At 40.7% G+C, this 18349-nt stretch overlaps 1 protein-coding gene across 1 annotated transcript in view; it reads right to left on the bottom strand.

The window, feature by feature from the left end:
- Positions 1-12492: 12492 nt before the first annotated feature.
- The window catches only part of TNIP3 (TNFAIP3 interacting protein 3), a 114908-nt gene continuing 109051 nt past the window's right edge, over positions 12493-18349 (bottom strand). The window contains exons 16-18 of the mRNA XM_040238373.1: positions 15520-15573; positions 13462-13515; positions 12493-12567 (exon numbers count right to left, since the gene is read on the bottom strand). Of these exons, the coding sequence (XP_040094307.1) occupies positions 12493-12567; positions 13462-13515; positions 15520-15573 (183 nt within the window). The remainder of the gene's footprint in view (positions 12568-13461; positions 13516-15519; positions 15574-18349) is intronic.

Raw genomic sequence — 18349 nt, 5'->3', positions numbered from 1 at the left:
TCAAAAGCATCAAGTCTTAGGCACTCAGCTTTCTTCATAGTCCAACTTTCACATCCATACATGACCACTGGAAAAACCATAGCCCTGACTAGATGGACCTTTGTCAGCAAAGTAATGTCTCTGCTTTTTAATACGCTGTCTCAGTTGGTCATAACTTTTCTTCCAAGGAGTAAGCGTCTTTTAATTTCATGGCTGCAGTCACCATCTGCAGTGATTTTGGAGCCCCTCAGAATAAAGTCTGCCACTGTTTCCACTGTTTCCCCATCTACTTGCCACGAAGTGATGGGACCAGATGCCATGATCTTAGTCTTTTGAATGTTGAGCTTTAAGCCAACTTTTTCACTTACCTCTTTCACTTTCGTCAAGAGAGTTTTTAGTTCCTCTTCACTTTCTGCCATAAGGCTGGTGTCATCTGCATATCTGAGATTATTGATATTTCTCCTGGCAATCTTGATTCCAGCTTGTGATTCTTCCAGCCCAGCATTTCTCATGATGTACTTTACATATAAGTTACATAAGCAGGGTGACAATATACAGCCTTGATGTACTCCTTTTCCTATTTGGAAAACTTAGCTGTGGCCACAGGACTGGAAAAGGTCAGTTTTTATTTCATGTTGTTCCATGTCCAGTTCTAACTGTTCTTTCATGACCTGCATACATATTTCTCAAGAGGCAGGTCAGGTTGTCTGGTATTCCCTTCTCTTTCAGAATTTTCCACAGTTTATTGTGATCCACATAGTCAAAGGCTTTGGCATAGTCAATAAAGCAGAAATAGATTTTTTTCTGGAACTCTCTTGCTTTTCTTATGATCCAGCAGATGTTGGCAATTTGATCTCTGGTTCCTCTGCCTTTTCTAAATCCAGATTGAACATCTGGAAGTTTATGGTTCATGTACTGCTGAAGCCTGGCTTGGAGAATTTTGCCCATTACTTTACTAGAGTGTGAAATGAGTACAATTGTGTTGGAGAAGGAAATGGCAACCCACTCCAGTATTCTTGCCTGGAGAATCCCAGGGACAGAGGAGCCTGGTGGGCTGCTGTCCATGGGGTCACACAGAGTGGGACATGACCGAAGTGACTTAGCAGCAGCAGCAGCAGCGTGGTAGCTTGAGCATTGCCTTTCTTTGGGACTGGAATGAAAACTCACCTTTTCCAGTCTTGTGGCCAAAGCTAAGTTTTCCAAATTTGCTGGCATATTGAGTGCAGCACTTTCACAGCAAATAGTACACATCTTTTGTCAAATAACAAAAAATAGAGCTCTTAATTAAAAGATGTGTGTGTTAGTAGCTCAGTCATGTCTGATTCTTTGTGATCCCATGGACTGTAGCCTGCCAGGCTTCTCTGTCCATGGAATTCTCCAGGCGAGAATACTGGAGAGAGTTGCCATTTCCTTCTCCAGGGGATTGAACCTGGGTCTCCTGTATTGCAGGCAGATACTTTACCATCTCAGCTACTAGGGAAGCTCAATTAAAAGATAGAGCAAGCATTAAAAGACACTTGTTCCTTGGAAGAACAGCTAAGAAAAACCTGGATAGAGTGTTAAAAAGTAGAGACATTCCTTTGCCGACAAAGGTCCCTGTAGTCAAAGCTATGGTTTTTTCCAGTAGTCATGTATGGATGTGAGAGTTGGAGTATAAAGAAGGCTGAGCACCGAAAAATTGATGCTTTTGAACTGTGGTGTTGGAGAAGACTCTTGAGAGTCCCTTGGACTGCAAGGAGATCAAACCAGTTAATCCTAAAGGAATTCAGTCCTGAATATTCATTGGAGGACTGATGCTGAAGCTGAAACTCCAATACTTTGGCCCCCTGATGTTAGGAACTGACTCATTTGAAAAGACCCTGATGCTGGGAGGAGAAGGGGATTACAGGGGATGAGATAATTGGATTGCATCACTGACTCGATGGACATGAGTTTGAGCAAGCTCCAGAAGATGGTGAAGGACAGGGAAGCCCTGGTGTGTTGCAGTTCATGGGGTCACAAAGAGTCAGACACGACTGAGCAACTGAACAGCAACAAGAGAGCTCTTAAAGAAGGCTCTGTTTCCATGTCTATCAGAAGGCTTTGGAAATTCTCTCAGGATCAGGTACAGGGTCCCTGGCCCTGAGCACTAACTAGTCTTTCTATCGCTCCTAGTTGTGGCTCTTAGGATTATGCCAGAGGACTTCACGACCACAATTTCAAAATACCAGAGCCCTGCCACTTTTACTGGACTGCCAGTCTCAGGGACAGGGGAGTCTGGTGGGCTGCCGTCTATGGGGTCGTACAGAGTCGGACATGACTGAAGCAACTTAGCAGCAGCAGTAGCAAAGAGTGAAATATAAGCTATCTGATTCATTATTTGAAATCTATTATTTCCACTTTTCCCCTCCCTTTCTGTTCTCTGTGAGTGTATGTGAGCTGTATACAGATTTATTTTTCACCAACAGGAACTATATTCCCTAAGCAATTGCCGAAAATGGTGACAAAAAATAATCTTTAGTACCTAATGGGCTTCCCTGGTGGCGCTAGTGGTAAAGAACCCTCGTGCTAATGTAGGAGATGTAAGAGATGCAGGTTCGATCCCTAGGTCTAGAAGACCCCCTTATCTACTAGTGTCTTCACTGATCTCCCCAAGTCTCTTATTGTGCACCTATGTGCCTGTGAGGGATGTCAGAGAAAAGAAGTCAGGTACCCTGGCTGGATGGGGAGGGTAGCTCAGTTTGGAGCAGGTTGGGATGATCCACAAAACTGATCTATCTCATTTATCAGAAGCAGAAGCTCAGGGCCCAGTGTTGCCAAAAAAAAAAAAAAAAAAGTAAGCTGCTCCTGGAGAGGTTAGGAGCGATGCAGGGTTAGGTCTCCGGCTGACATTTGAACTACAGGTGTAGCGTAGGCGAGAGCTGATGCAAGTATGAACAGATGTTGAGAGTGAAGGATCTGGAGAGGAGCAGAGGGATTCGAGTGACATGGGGGTGGTGAAATGGGCAGTTAGAGGAGGCAGAAGGGAGAGGCGCTGCTGTTTCAGAGGCCTCTGGTTTGTGGGACCAGATGAATGGCAATTCTGTAGATGAAAATCAGGTATAGAAGACAGAGTGGGTTTAGAAGGGAAGATGTCATTCCTCATAGTTTGTGAAGTGTTAGGCTCTTAATTAGGAACCAGGAGAGGGATCTGGATTGAGAAATAGGAATACTAGAGACCCCCATGTAAGAGAGAACTAGAGATCACACTGTTGACATGCATGCTTGCATCCATCTTGCCTCTTTCAAACTTCAGTTACTTAAAAGGAATGTGAAATGCGTATGAAAAAGAAAAATAGAGGACACTGAAGGGAAAAGACATGTTTTTGATTTAAGTCATTCAGAAGCAGTCAGGAAACAGGAAGACATTAGGGCCTCCACCCAGGACACCGAGAAAGAACCTAGGGAAGTTAATCCAAATCAAAGGAGGAGAGAAGGCATAAGTCTCATCCTTCACATGCTAGATTCTGTTTAATGCCATATCCCCTCGCGAGAAATGCAGTCTCAGCCTAGGCGGACCCTGAGACTTCACACACGTGTTCCCTCAGCCCCCCTTCCAGAGCAGGTGGATGATAAGGACTGAGCATGGCAAATGCAAGTGAAGAGACCCACTGAGTAGTTTTACCGGCAGGAAGCCCGCCCTCCTGCCTGCAGAGGGGTGTCTCAGCGGAGGGGGCCTGGTGCTTGCCAGCTGCCTGTGCGTCTGTGTTGGCCGATGTGGGCTGTCATCCAAGGGCTGCAGAGGAACAAGAAGGGAGCTGAGAGGCTTCTCTGCAGATGTGCAAACGGGCTCACCAGGCTGCCCCAGCACACTCTCCCCAAGTCAAGGGCAGACTCCAGAAAGTCGGTTCACAGGAGGGATTCTCCCAGCAAATTAATTCTCAGTAATAAATTAAGGGCATTGGGAAGCCCTATGGGTTGGGTTTAGTTTACCCGAGTCATTACTTCATGAACCTCATAAATTGGGCTCTTCTTTTGGATATTGGAATGGAATAAAGTGGAAGAAGAGCAGAGAGAAATTATTTTAACTTCTGAGTGCAGCACACAAATTAGTGAGACTCACACCTTTCCACAAACATTAAATTCCCCTCATATAATTTGCAATTACTGGCAAGTTAATTGGTTTTAGATCTCAATGTTATCACTTCCTGTAGGAAGCATAAGATAGAGTTTGTCAATATTCCTGGCAATATATTATACACATGCAAGCATTTGAGGCAAAATGGAAATAAATAGCTTTATTATGGAAAATTTTCCATTTGAATATATCTACCCAACCACAGACAGAGAAACCAGAGGCCCACAGTGTTGCCTGGAAGGATGGGGAGGCAGAGGTAGGGTGTGTGTGTGTGTGTGCGTGTGCACACACGTGCCTGTAGAGTATGTGTGTGTATGTATGGCACGTGTGTATTAGCAGAATTTTCCTTTTTTATGGAATCACAAAGGCTGGAGGTGTAACTGTTTCCTCATAATACCATTCACCCTTGGAGAGGAGACTGACAAAAATGAAGAGGTATATATACAAAAAAGAAAGCAGGCAAGAGAAATCATTTCTAAAATTATTGAAAAGTAAAAGTAAGGATTATAACAAGTATTTTTCTTTCCTTTTGAGCTTGTACTTGAAGCTTAAGCCAGATCACAGTAGAGCTGCAGCAGCAAGGCACCTGATTTTATACCTTCCCAGGATGTAATATCATGCAGGTGACCAGGAAGATCAGAAGAAATGTGAGAGATGAGACAAGGCGAAGAGATCTTACACTGGGGAGAATAATGGCGGCTAAATGAGTCTGTCCTCCCCTCAGATATGGACTCAATCAAGATTAGTGCAGAGAGAAAGAAGCGTGAGATATGTTGAGCTGCCTGGACAGTTGTTTAAAACAAGTTGTATTTAAAGAATAATCGTTAAATTTAATGGTGGAATTGGGAGATATATGTCTTTTAGATTCAATTCTACCAATGACTGAGGTATGTGAAAAAGTGTGAATGTGTGAAAGCAACTTACAAGGCCCATACTTGTACATTTAATGCATTTTAACATTAAGTGTTTATTTTTCTTTTTCTATGTAGGAGCTTAAATGAGATAATTCTCTTAACTCAGGGGGTAGCATAAATTCTATACAACATATAGTATTTTTATAAAAATATTTTCTCCTAAGAAGTGTGCTCTTGTACTGCAACTTGATGAAGACCAAAAGAACTGTAAAACAAGTGGAACTTGCTGGAATAATTTAGAAGCAAGATTTTAGCACGCACAGAACCGGGCAGCCCTGGAGAAGATTTGAATCCTGGCTCTGTCATTTTCCTGCCACAACATTGTGATCAATCACCTGTAGCAAGAGGATCATTATGCCTCTTTTGCTTGGTGATGGAACTCAGTAAATAAACTAAGGAAAATCATCTGGAAGCTAGCCCATGCTTACTAGTATTAGAAATTCAGTCTGAAATAGTCTTTTCTGCAGATAAGGAAAGTGAAGTTAAAAAATCTGTGCCCATGAGTGAGCATTAGAAGCTGGCCCCACTTCCAGACCTAACTAGGCTCCAAGGAAGGTCTTCTGACATCACCCCACAACCATGACAAAGTGAATATGCTTTTCTTTTAATGTAATACTTTCAAGTCAAAGATCAAATTCTCCATGATCATTGAAAATCTAAAATATGCCTGGTCTTACTTTTCCAAAGCAAAGGAGACTGAGACTGAGCTGTGACTTCCTCTCCTTTCAAAGGGACAAGGCTATTCCTCACAGAGTTTCTAACATTGTGTGTGATAAAGAAGCAAGTGCACGGCCTAGGGTTATGACCCTTACAAGTAGCTGAGGCAGAGAAGTCCCCTAATGATTCGGGGAGAGGGACAGGAGGGGCTGGCTGGCTTGCAGATGAGGGGTGTGGAAGTCGGTCTCAGATGTGCAGTAGTACTCTGAGCAAGGGTCCTCTTTGTACTTTTGCAGTCACCCACTAGACTTCGAAAGAAATTAGGTCTCACCTAAACTGGATTTTCTCCCAATACATTAGCATTTGTACAATCTTGCCAATGTTTGGCAACTTGTTAATTAGTAATAGGATGTCTTCACTAAATTAAATCATGTATTATTGCTGCTGAATTGACGTATGACAAGCCAATCAAGGAGTACTTCTTGTATACAGGTTCAATTTTTATTCTGGTGGGAACACCTCAGTTAGCAAACGTAATCCAATACTAGAAGTTGGATTACAATGACTTTTTTTTTTACTAATTCAAGGAAATGGGAATTTACAAAAATATAGCAAAATGTTAGGAAGCCACTGTTGTTTTTCTGATTCACTTACACTCAAGTATTGGCCAGGAATGATTTGTCTCTTTAACAAGTAGTAGAAAAAACAAAGCTTTAGTAAAACAAAGCTTTAGTAAGGAAAGGATAATTCTTTCTCAAGAATCATTAAGAATTAAGCAACCAAAGACTGAGGTTGAAGGTATTTTACTTCATAAGACCCTTAAGCTTCCTATTATACGAAGCTTCAAGTATTTTCAGAAGTTGAAGTAGAAAACATTGAGCTGGAATTAAGCAGAATAACATCTGGAAGTTGGAGCTAGATACTCCCAGGTGTATCTCTGGATTATTTATTTGACTGCAGCTTCAACTGATGCTCCTGGTTTTCTTTAGATATTTAGAGAAATACAGATCTTCATGAATCTCACACTTTTGCTTTATACCTCCTCACAAAGAGGCTCTCCAGTTGGTCCTAACAGAATCATTATTAAATGGATGAACTTACTATTTTTAAATCTGCTTAGTCTTTAGGCAGGCTTCCCTGGTGGTTCAGATGGTAAAGAATCCTCTTGCAATGCAGGAGACCTGGTTTCAATTCCTAGGTTGGGAAGATCTCCTGGAGGAGGGCATGGCAGCCCACTCCAGTTTTCTTATTGGAGAATCTCCACGGACAGAGAAGCCTGGTGGGCTACAGTCCTTGGGGTCACAAAGAGTCAGACATGACTGAATCACGAAGCACAGCACAGCACAGCACAGCACAGCACACCTGTAAATATTGTTGATCTGTGTTTGCTGAAAAGTTCTCAAAGCATTGAATTCGGGGCTTCCCAGGTGGCGTCAGAGGTAAAGAAACTGCCTGCCAATGCAAGGAGATGTAAGAGATGAGGGTTCAATCCCTGGGTTGGAAAGATCCCCTGGAGGAGGAAATGGCAACCCACTCCAGTATTCTTGCCTGGAGAACCCCATGGACAGAGGAGCCTGGAAGGCTACAGTCCACGGGGTCGCAAAGAATCAGACATGACTGAAGCGACTTAGCACAGTCTTTAGACATCTGTCATGTAACTGTATAATTTAACTGCAATAAAATTTGGATACATCCGTTTTCCATTTTAATTGGTTTGAGAAGACAGAGTTATGCTTTTTGTTAGTAATTATGCAAATACACAGGAAGGAAAACAGATTTAACTGCAAATACATGTATTTTGGAACTACTTCTCTAAATACATATGTACACAGCAAAGCCATCACCATCCCATTAGGCTTTTATCTTTCATAATCCAGTCCACCCAAGTGAAGTAGGCTCACAATTTCTCATCTTGAATGACTTGTTTATAGTTTCAAGTTTACTATTTTCTTTAGGTTGAATCCATTTAAGAAAGTATATACACCTCTTCAATTCTGTTTCTAGGTTCACTGAGGTTAACAATCATGAACATAGCATCTAGATAAACTGGCGAAAGCCTCTATAAAAATAACGGGAGCAATGTTAAAATTTTATAACGGCACAAACTTTTCCCCCAGGGAACACATGTAAATCAACACACAATATCACTGCATCACAAATGGAGCTGCTGAAATCATGAAATCATTCCTGAAAGTCCAACAGCAATATACTGAAGAGAGTTTCGAGGCATCACCCGTAATTCATCAGTCAAATCTCATTTCCAGGAAACTGGAAGTTGTGATAGGCTGTAAATTCTGGCTCCTTGGACTCGCCCAGGATCTCAGCTGTCTGAGCGTCGTCCTCCATTCCTGCCAAGGGGAGTCATTCCTGGGCATCCGTAGTGAAGGCGGGGGTGTGCAGCGGCGGCGTGCAGCGGCGGCAGTCATGAGCCCAGCAAGCACGAGCCCAGCGAGCACGGGTCCGAGGGCCTCCACCTAACTGTCCCTGGCCCGTGTGCTCCTCCGCCGGTGTGTGCGTCTACTGACTGGCTTTCTTTTCTGAGGGGAGACCTATGAAAACCAACGGGGAAAATGTTTCAGATTGAAAATTAAAGATTCATTTCTTTTCTTCTGGCTTAGGGCTAACATAAACTTTGAGGCTGGCAAGAAAAGAAATACTTTATTCATGAGCCGCCACAAGTTTACACTGCGAAATCAAGAGGAGGGTGATTATTTTCAGCACTGACATGTGCGTACTATTTCCTGAAATCACTTGTGGCCACTTCTGATCATGCCTGACGAGGAATGCTCTGGACCACTCCTCATTCTTGCTGGCATTTTCGGGGCTCTGGCATTTGCTTATGAAAGTGAGTTATACTGTTACTATTAGGTTCAGTACTCAACCCATAGAGAGATAACTGCCAAATATCCTACTTTAAAAATATGATACTGGATGCATTGCTGCCAAAGTCATAGAAAAGATCAGAGTTGGTAAGATATAAATGCGTATCATGAAAACCAATATAAAAAATTTGGAATTTTAGTAGGAGCAGGAAAAAATGCTACAAACAAGTGCCATAGGGAAGATAAAATCGAAGTTTACTCATGGCAACAGAATTAACAAATCATATGAATGCCAAGAAATGGAGTTTTCCTGATTGATGATAAGCATTTAGTATGTTAAATGTTTTATATTTGCTGCCCTGCATTTGGCATTTCAAATATATGCTAAACTAACATTTTAGTAACAGGAAGATAAGTTACGTTTTCCATGTTTGACAAATATTTCTCTGAGAACTGTGGTCATTACATAAAAAAAAATCCACTGGAAACCACAAATCTTATAGAAGAAAACATAGGCAGAACTTCTTTGACATAAATCTTAGCAATATTTTTTTTGATCTGTCTAAGGCAAAGGAACAAAAGCAAAAATAAACAAATGGCACTTAATTAAACTGAAAAGCATTTGTGCAGCAAAGGAAACCATCAACAAAATGAAAAGACAAGCTACTGAATGGGAGGAAAATACTTGCAAATGATTTGAATAACATGAGGTTAAAGCTAACATAGATAAATAGCTCATATAACTCAACATGAACAAAAACCAATTGAAAATGGACACAAGATCTGAATAGACATTTTTCCAAAGAAGACAGACATTTGACCAACAGGCACATGAAAAGATGCTCATATCATAATCATCAAAGAAATGAAAATCAAAACCACAATGAGAAATCAGCTCACATCTGCCCAAATGACTGTCATCAAAAAGACCACAGATAACCAATGTTGGCAAGGAAGTGGAGAAATGGTAAACCTTGGACACTGTTGGTGGGAATGTTAGTTGGTATAGCCACTGTGGAAAACAGCACAGAAGTTCCTCAAAAAAATTAAAAATTGAACTACCATATGATCCAGCAATTCTAATCCTGGGTATAGAGCCAAAGAAAACAAAAGCACTAATTCAAAGCAATATAGGTATCCCAAAGTCCATTGCTTATAAAGATTAGTATTTGTCCAGGAACGTATTTACTACTTGAATTTTCATATGTTTCTGTACATGTAAATGTACTTTTGCATTCTATTTAGTGTTCTTGTAGCAAAATCACTCAGTTTACTGATAGGTTGACCTTTGGAGTATTAAAGCTGAGGTGGCATTTCTCCTATAACTCTTTTCTAACACTGTGGAAACAGGCATAAAATTATCTGTCTCTAAATTTCAATTAATTTTTCTCTATTCACTAAGAAAGTAAAATATTTTATAAAAGAAAAATATTGTTTTGTCCATTGGTATTGAAAATTGTACAATGCATAGTCTCTAAGTTTCTGCTGTTTCTTACATTTCCTGAGTAGTTTTTGCTATTTACACTGGTTCTGTTATCTTTTCATACAACTGGGAACTGTAAAAAGTCCAACTAATCCAAGCCATTTACCAGTGTAAAATCATCTGTAATGCTTAAATATAAAAACAGTTATTAAAGACACAAACTGAGAAATATAGATTCTGACTTTCAGGACAGACCATTAGAATTTATTTAAAGACAATAAATGCAAAGTATGATACTACTCCATTTTACTTAATATGGCTTAGCGGTTACAATGTGGGCTTTGGAGCCCAACTGTGGGGTCATGTCTGTGTCCCAGCCACGTGGGGTTCGACAAGGTACATGATCTTTCTGCTCCTCAGTCTCCAAATTTGCAAAACAGGACAATGGCGGTCCTCATTTCACACAGTTGCTATAAGGTTTGGATGAGATAATAAACATAAAGCAGCTAAAATAGTTTCCGGCGTATAGTCAGTGCTATAGGGTGAACTGTGTCCTCTTTAAAAGATATGTTTAAGTCCTTGCCTTGTAAGCATGTCCTTATTTGGGAATAGGGGCTTTGCAGATTAACATAAGGCTATACTGGATTAGCCCAATCCAATATGACTGGTGTCCTTATATATATAAGAAGGGGAAAATTGAGACACAGACACAAAGGGAAGATAGCCCCATGAAGACAGACACAGATTCAGGTTATGCTGCCCCAACCAGGGAACATCTGGAATGACTAAAACCTGAAAGAGGGAAGGAAGGATCCTCCCCTCCCTGTAGGCTCTGAAGGGAGCTTGACCCTGTCAACACCTAGATTTCGGACTTCTACTTCTGAGAATAAATTTTGTGAGAGCATAAATTTTTGATGCGATAAGACACCTAGTTTGTGGTATTTTGTTATGGTCGCCCCAGGAAACGAATTCAGCCATTATTCTATTAATTACTTGCCATTGGTAAAGGCCAGTTAGAATGGTGGGGCTTTGATCTTCTGTATTGTAAAGAAATAATGATGTTTGCTTACAACACAATCTTGCATGCCTACGTTCATGCGGTTCCAAATATGTAAGAACTGAACTCCAGCTTATTAGACAAACTTTAACTCTACACCATATGAGAATTTTGGAAGGTACAGAAGTGATTGGCATACAATACAGTCAAAACCCATAGCCTTGTAACACTTCAGAAAGGAGGCAACAATGTGTTTTCAAGGTTATACTAACTCTACTGTGCCATAATTGTTCTGAAAATCATTTTGCATCCCATTCTGATAACGGATAAAATGAGATTGAAATATTCTTTGTAAAATCACACGTTTAAACAGAAACTGTGACCCATTAACATCTGTGGACTTCAAAGTAGAAAAATGCCATTACTTGATGCTATGCAGAGAGAAAGCCAGGAAACTCTCAAAGATTTGAAAACCTTATTTAAATCTTTAGCTCTAAAAGATTTGCTTTTCAGTGTGTCCCCAAAGCATTTTAAAATAACCACGGATGTAACTGAGAGCAAGGCTGAGCCGACGACTGTCCCAAGTGTACTAAATACCTGCTGACCTTACTGCTCAGCCAGGGAGCCCTTTCCTGTGCCTCCTCCCCTCTTCAGAGGACCCAGCTCTGGCCCTCCTCCAGCCAGACTCCCCTTCACTACGGGAGCCTGCCTCGCTTTAGAACAAGCCCCAGCACCTGCAAGTAGGCCCACAGGTTCTCTGCAAGGTGACCCTGGGTCTGCTTCCAGGCCCCATGTGGCCTCTTCTGTTGAGTGAGGGGTATACGGATGAAGTTGGGATATGCCCACTGGGCTATTCTCAAATTCACACTCCAGACCCCTCCCAGGGGGAGGGTGAGAGGGCACGGGTCGGGGCACTGCCCAGATCATTCCATGCCACTGTGTTCTGGCACAGAGCTGATTGAAATCTGAGGGTTCTAAAGTCGACACTGGCCTTCCAGCTTCATTTATCAATAGGAAGATCGACATATTTTGGGATTCCCTGGTAGCTCAGATGGTAGAATCTGCCTGTAATGTGGGCGACCTGGGTTCGATCCCTGGGTCAGTAAGATCCCCTGGAGGAGGGCATGGCAACCCACTCCAGTATTCTAGCCTGGAAAATCCCATGGACGGAGGAGCTTGGCCGACTACAGTCCATGGGTCACAAAGAGTTGGACATGACTGAGTGACTTCAATTTCACTTTCTTTTGCACCCACCTTTGAAAAATCAGAAGGCTCCATGTGTAAAAATCAGAGTCACTATTTAAGGTTAAAATTATAATAAGAGGAATCACAAAGGAAGATGCTAAGATAAAAATATCCCACATATATTGGGGTCAGAAAAATAGATCTGTCATGAGTATAGGAAATTAATAAAAACCAAGAACTAGGACAATCTATAAAGCACATGTACTAATTGACATTAATTTAAATATCCATATTTTTAAAAGGATCTTTTTTATTTAAACAAAATACTTAAAGTATTTATTATATGAGTAAAACTTAGAGCAATTTTCAGAAATAGTTTCTGTTTATAGATTATCAAAAACAGAGTATTATTTTTCTACTCAATTTTCTTCCCACTGCTTGAATTTTTGGTATTTCTGGCCCCAAATACAGGCCATGTTGACTCGCACTATATTCTTGAATAGTGGAGAATAAATATATTGGTCATATAATGAGACAATAGGAATATCTTTATAATAAAAAGATTTTTAAACCTATATATTTTAAACAATACCACAAAATTATTTTCAAGAATTCTGAGCAATTTCATTGTCTCTACAAAGCAAAAAGAGCTTTCCAATTAAATGAAACAAAAACTAACAAGAATTACTACTGAAATTAATAAATAGTACATGCAATGTCTGTGACAGGGTGATTTCAGAGCTTCTGCCAAGGCTCAAGACCTGGCTTGACCTTGGAAATAGTATCAGCTTTGGAAACTAGAAGAGGAGCAGGTAGATTTTTAAGTAAGGAGTTTCTCTCTATGTTGGTTCTGTAGTCATGATCAACCCTTTCCCTGCTATAGACAAGCCACAGTTAGCTGCAGAGCTACCTTGGAAATAGCATCAGCTTTGGAAACTAGAAAAGGAGCAGGTAGATTTTTAAGTAAGGAGTTTCTCTCTATGATGGTTCTCTAGTCATGATCAATCTTTTCCCTGCTATAGACAAGCCACAGTTAGCTGCAGAGCTGTGTTGGTATGGAGGTCAGGTTTCAAATGGTAATATCCCTTCAGTTTCTGCCAGGACTGCTCAAGCAGGATTTATCTTACGACACATTTATTACGCACTTATTCTTACGTGGGCTCCCCTGCTGGCTCAGTCAGGAAAGAATCCGCCTACAATGTGAGAGACCCGGGTTTGACCCCTGGGTTGCGAAGATCCCCTGGAGGAGGGCATGGCAACCCACTCCAGTATTCTTGCCTGGAGAATCCCATGGACAGAGAAGCCTGGTGGGCTAAAGTCCATGGGATTGCAGAGTCGGACACAACTGAGCGACTAAGCACATTCTTACACAGCACTATGTCTTTTACCTGTGAGAGTCTAAGTGTCGAATGAGAAGCACAGATAATACACGCTATGACTTCCTAGGAAGAGGAGATTATTGAGGGTTAGGTACTAGTCCCATAACTATCCAAGATAAGACCCCTATTGTCATTTTTATATCTATCATTTTAGAAAATGTTTAATATCGTGAGAGAGGTAGGTTTTCAAGAGCACTATGGGATGTGATTCAAAGCACAGGTTTTGAAGTCTTAATGTACCTGAAGTCTAATTCCAGGGCTTAATCGTCCTAATCAGTTTCCTCATCTGTAAAATGGTCACTTTATAGCACTGCTGTGAAGATTAAAACAATGTTTTAAAAGTACTCAGGTTGCTACATAATAAAGGCTAAATTTTCATTCTAATTTTACATCTGTAGACCATGTCACACAACAGGTTTTACATCACAAAGCTCTATATTTCTTACCAAATAGACAAAAATCAGTTGGTCTCACACACTGACTAAAATTATATATTTGCATATTATTTAGTTTCTGAAGGTCATCACAATTCATTCCTGTTTTATATAGTTATTAGGTTCTATGATATTGGTCCAAGATGAATACAATAATGACATATAAATGGCTTTATGATATTGCATTTTCTACTGTATAATTTTTTGTCTAGTGATTAAACTCCAACTCAGGAGAAAATATGTTTAATATTCATTCCAGGTCAATAGAATATAAAATGGGCAATTATAACTGGGTGGCAACTCAGCTATTGTATGTATAATAATGGATTTCAAAAACATAGACATTATGCAACAACCATTATGGTTAATAGGATGCCTTTCAATGAAAAGCTCTCCATTAAGACCTGAACCCAAGAACCTTATTAAAGCCAATGGTTATATTAGTAGTAGAAAAGAAAAAAGAAAGCACTACAGTTTTCTGATAAATATATAGACATTTATTGTAGAGTTCTCACTCTTTATCTTTCTTCTGCATAATGCTACTGTTAGTTGTGGTCTTTGCCACTCCCACTGCTTCCATGTATAGCTGTCAAGGTTGTGTACTGCACAACTGTAGGAAGCTCCGTTTATGCAGACTACCATGAAAAGCCCCTGGACTTGTGAAGCTCCCAACCGGACAAACTACATATGGTATCCCTGGCCCCTACTTCCACTCCTTACTGGACTCCTTGTACTAGAAACTAGAATTCTGTGGCCTCAGATATGAACTAAAGGAGAAAACATTTCAAGCGTGGCTTGAAACTGGAATATGGCTCATTTTCAGCTTTTCTAGATAGATTCCAATATCTGGATACTAACAACTTAAAGAGTTACAGGTGTGTGTCATGTTGCAATTTTTAAATATGTAGCAGACATTGCTGACTTTTGATTGCATGTGGTGAGAACAGAAGTGGGATTATGACTATAGCCCAGTTTATTCAGCCCACTTCTGGGTGGCCTCACGAGAGCAGAGAAGCAAGCAGCAGAATGTCTAGCAGGTTCTGAAAAGAAAGAGGAGGGTGATAAACCAGAGAGAAATAAGACAAAAGAGTACTCTTATTTGTGAGTACTTTGTAAGTGACTTTTGACTGTTTTCCAGCACACTTAAGAGTGGGTGTTGTGGGCAACTCTGGCCTAAACTTGGAGTCTGACATTTAGTCATTAGGGAACTGAGCTTTTGGTTTCGTCTGTCTATCTGCCAGTGACATTTGAAACGTCTGTCTAGCAACCTCAACCTGAAAGAGTGATGTGCCTCGGTACTTCGTAGTAGAATCACAGAACTTTGCTGCTGTTATTGGTATAACAGAGCTCTGCTGGAATCTCTAACCCCAGATGGAATACTGACTCTGAGACAGAATAGGAACAGAAGTTAAAACAGAGATCCGTGCATTTCTGCACTCGAGCATTTTCTTTTTCTAAAGGAGTTTGATTTAACTCCAGGCGCATTACATTAGAGTTGTGTTTGCAACACAACTTTATAGTGGGTTCTCCCCAAGTCCAAGTGAATGCATGTCGAGTAAACATCCCCCCCAAAGATCCTATTAAAATGTAAACATGAAAGAATGCTCAATCCAGCTGTGGTCTTACCACTTGCCTTGTGCTGCACATCTGGCGGAAACTGGTCAGGAGCATACCATTGGTAGTCTGGCTGTGTGGAACAATAAAACATTATTATAGCAATATGGGCTGCAAACCAAACATGGTGGCACGTTAAAAATATAGCTGCTCTATGTGGCTTTATTACCCAGGCAACACAAAAGTAGCTGCTACCCAAACCTGTTGCTCCCTTATCTCCCTGATCACTGTTACATCTCCCTACCCACCCCCCTCCTAAATTCACTAAGTGTTTGGTCAGAATTTGGGATTCTGGCTTTTTTTTTTTTTGAAGCAGATGTGTTTTGAATATGTGCAGAAGTATAAACACATTTGTAAAAACTTACTATAGCCCATAAATAAAAGAATTTATCATCAACAAATGCTGTTTTTTAAAACCCTCACACAGGAGGTAACAGAAAGACCAAGACAAAAATGTACAAGTTGAATATTTGCCACTGGTTCAAGGAAGAAATCTCAGCCATGAGGGCATGGCTTATGGAGGCTCAGGATGGTAAAGCAGGGAAAAACTTTCCTTTTGTAATGTTCCTCTGCAGAAACTGTTTTAAATTGCTTAGATAGTTTAGACTAGAGAGGCAAGGAGAAGACAGGGCACACTGGGATTCTTCTCTTGGAATTTCTCCTAGATGTACGCCAATTAAGAACAGCTAGATATTGAACCTCAGGAAACCTGTCAAATGAATTACATTGAAATAAATATAAACTATGGGCAGTCTTGGGTGTTCACTGGGAGGACTGATGTTGAAGCTGAAACTCCAACACTTTGGCCACCTGATGCGAAGAGCTGACTCATTGGAAAAGACCCTGATGCCAGGAAAGATTGATGGCAGGAGGAGAAGGGGACGACAGAGGATGAGATGGCTGGATGGCATCACCGACTCGATGGACGTGAGTTTGAGTGAACTCCGGGAGTTGGTGATGGACAGGGAAGCCTGGCGTACTGCGGTTCATGGGGTCGCAAAGAGTCAGACACGACTGGCGACTGAACTGAACTGAACTGATGGGCTTCCCAGGTGGATCAAATAGTAAAGAACCTGCCTGCCAATTCAGGAGATGCAGGAGATGTGGGTTTGATCCCTGGGTCGGGAAGATCCCCTGGAGGAGGAAACAACAACCCACTCCAGTGTTCTTGCTGGGAAAATTCCGTGGATGGAGGAGCCTGGAGGCTACAGCCCATGAGATTGCCAAGGGTTGGATACGACTGAACACAGACAAACAAAATATAAACCATAGACCTGAATTTCAAAATATAGGTCCAAGGCCAGAATATTGTATTTACCCACTTAGAAAAGAGTAGTCTCAGCTTTACCCAGGAGGTTGGTCTGTCTTCCACTCCAGATGCTGGTCCCTGCCTCCTCTACCTCTCTCCCCAAGACACAGTGAATATAAAGCTTTTGTTCTATTATTCAATTACCACCTGAAAATAACTCAGGAACATTTTCTCTAACAACCAGCCAATAGGGAGCATTTTACAGGGCTGCCAGACCGCTGAAAGTAGCCTAAAATTTCAGTTCCTGACAAGCATCCTGACAAGATGCTAAGAAATACTGGATCTGGTGCAGTCTGACTCCACTTTACCCTCACTCAGACACCTAGGCTCTTGGCTCCTTTTGGTCCATGAAAAAACTAAAAGAGGATATGAGATCAGCTCTGTTTTTCATCTCCTCATTTATTTTTAGATGTCTCAAATAACACTGGATAAGTGACGTGAGCCTCAGTTTTATATTCCAGCATAGCTGCCAAAAGAAGGCGAATATGTCATAATTTTACAAATACTATTGCATGGGCTTTAATTCAGACTTAGAAGTAAGCATGAAATATTATTTTAAAATGAACTCTAGGAGTTTCTGTAATTTTTATCCTTATACTGAGATTTTGTTTAACTGAATACTGCTTGAAAATGTAGCCATTACATGACTTGGAATCTGGTTTCAAATACAGACCTTTATTTGGTGATAATTTTATGTGATCTGGATTGCCTTATTGCTTGTAATTGATAGGAAAAGACTCATGTGCTTTTGTAGTAGGTGAATTTCTATCTTCTTGAAGATTTGAAGTAAACAGTCATTTTTACTTCCAGGCAAATTTGAATGATTCATTGGCTTTCTAGTTAATCTTCCACAAGAGCATTTCCCCTCAATTCCCTAACTTGTAGACAACTAAACTCCTTAGTAAATTTTTATCTCTTTATGTTTCCCACAATATTAATTTCCTTCTATATTCTAAAAAAAAATTTAGAATGATAGCTGTGTTTGGAGCTTCCCAGAAATGTTTCTAATGAAAAGAAAAAAGTAAGTAAACAGGTAAAGAAAAAAAAATAATAAGGAGTGGGGAGAGCAGATAGAAGCAGCAATCAACAACAACACAAAAAGAACCAAATTCTCTTCTGTGCTCTGTGTCACACCAGGGTCAAGTAAGAGATGCTCATTAAATTCTGACATCCTTCTGCCACCCAAAGAGTAATTATCTCCTCTCTTGGAAAAGGGCTTTTGAGTCAAAAGCTTTAAATACAAAAGTGTGAGAAGTTTCAGGCAACTCTGAACTCCTTGACTGTTCTCCTAGGTAAATCCCAGTTAAAATTTCAGATTCTTTGCATAATCAGAAATATGGTTAATAATAACGAAGGGAAAAGAGATTGTCTGAGCCAATCCAAAAGGAAGAAAAACGCACGATTTATTTCCTGCCTAACGATTCTGTCTATGTAGGCAAAGTAGAGAATAGAGACAAATTTCCAGACCATGGGGGAGGGTGGGTGGCATACTGCCATTGAGAAGGAAAAGGAGGGTGTTTTGGGTCTGACTTATTCAGGT

The sequence above is a fragment of the Oryx dammah genome, unplaced genomic scaffold (assembly GCF_014754425.2).
Source record: "Oryx dammah isolate SB20612 unplaced genomic scaffold, SCBI_Odam_1.1 HiC_scaffold_3, whole genome shotgun sequence".
In the NCBI taxonomy this organism is placed as follows: Eukaryota; Metazoa; Chordata; class Mammalia; order Artiodactyla; family Bovidae; genus Oryx; species Oryx dammah.
The sequence above is the reverse complement of the archived record's forward strand: the minus strand, read 5'-3'. Positions and strand labels throughout refer to the sequence as shown.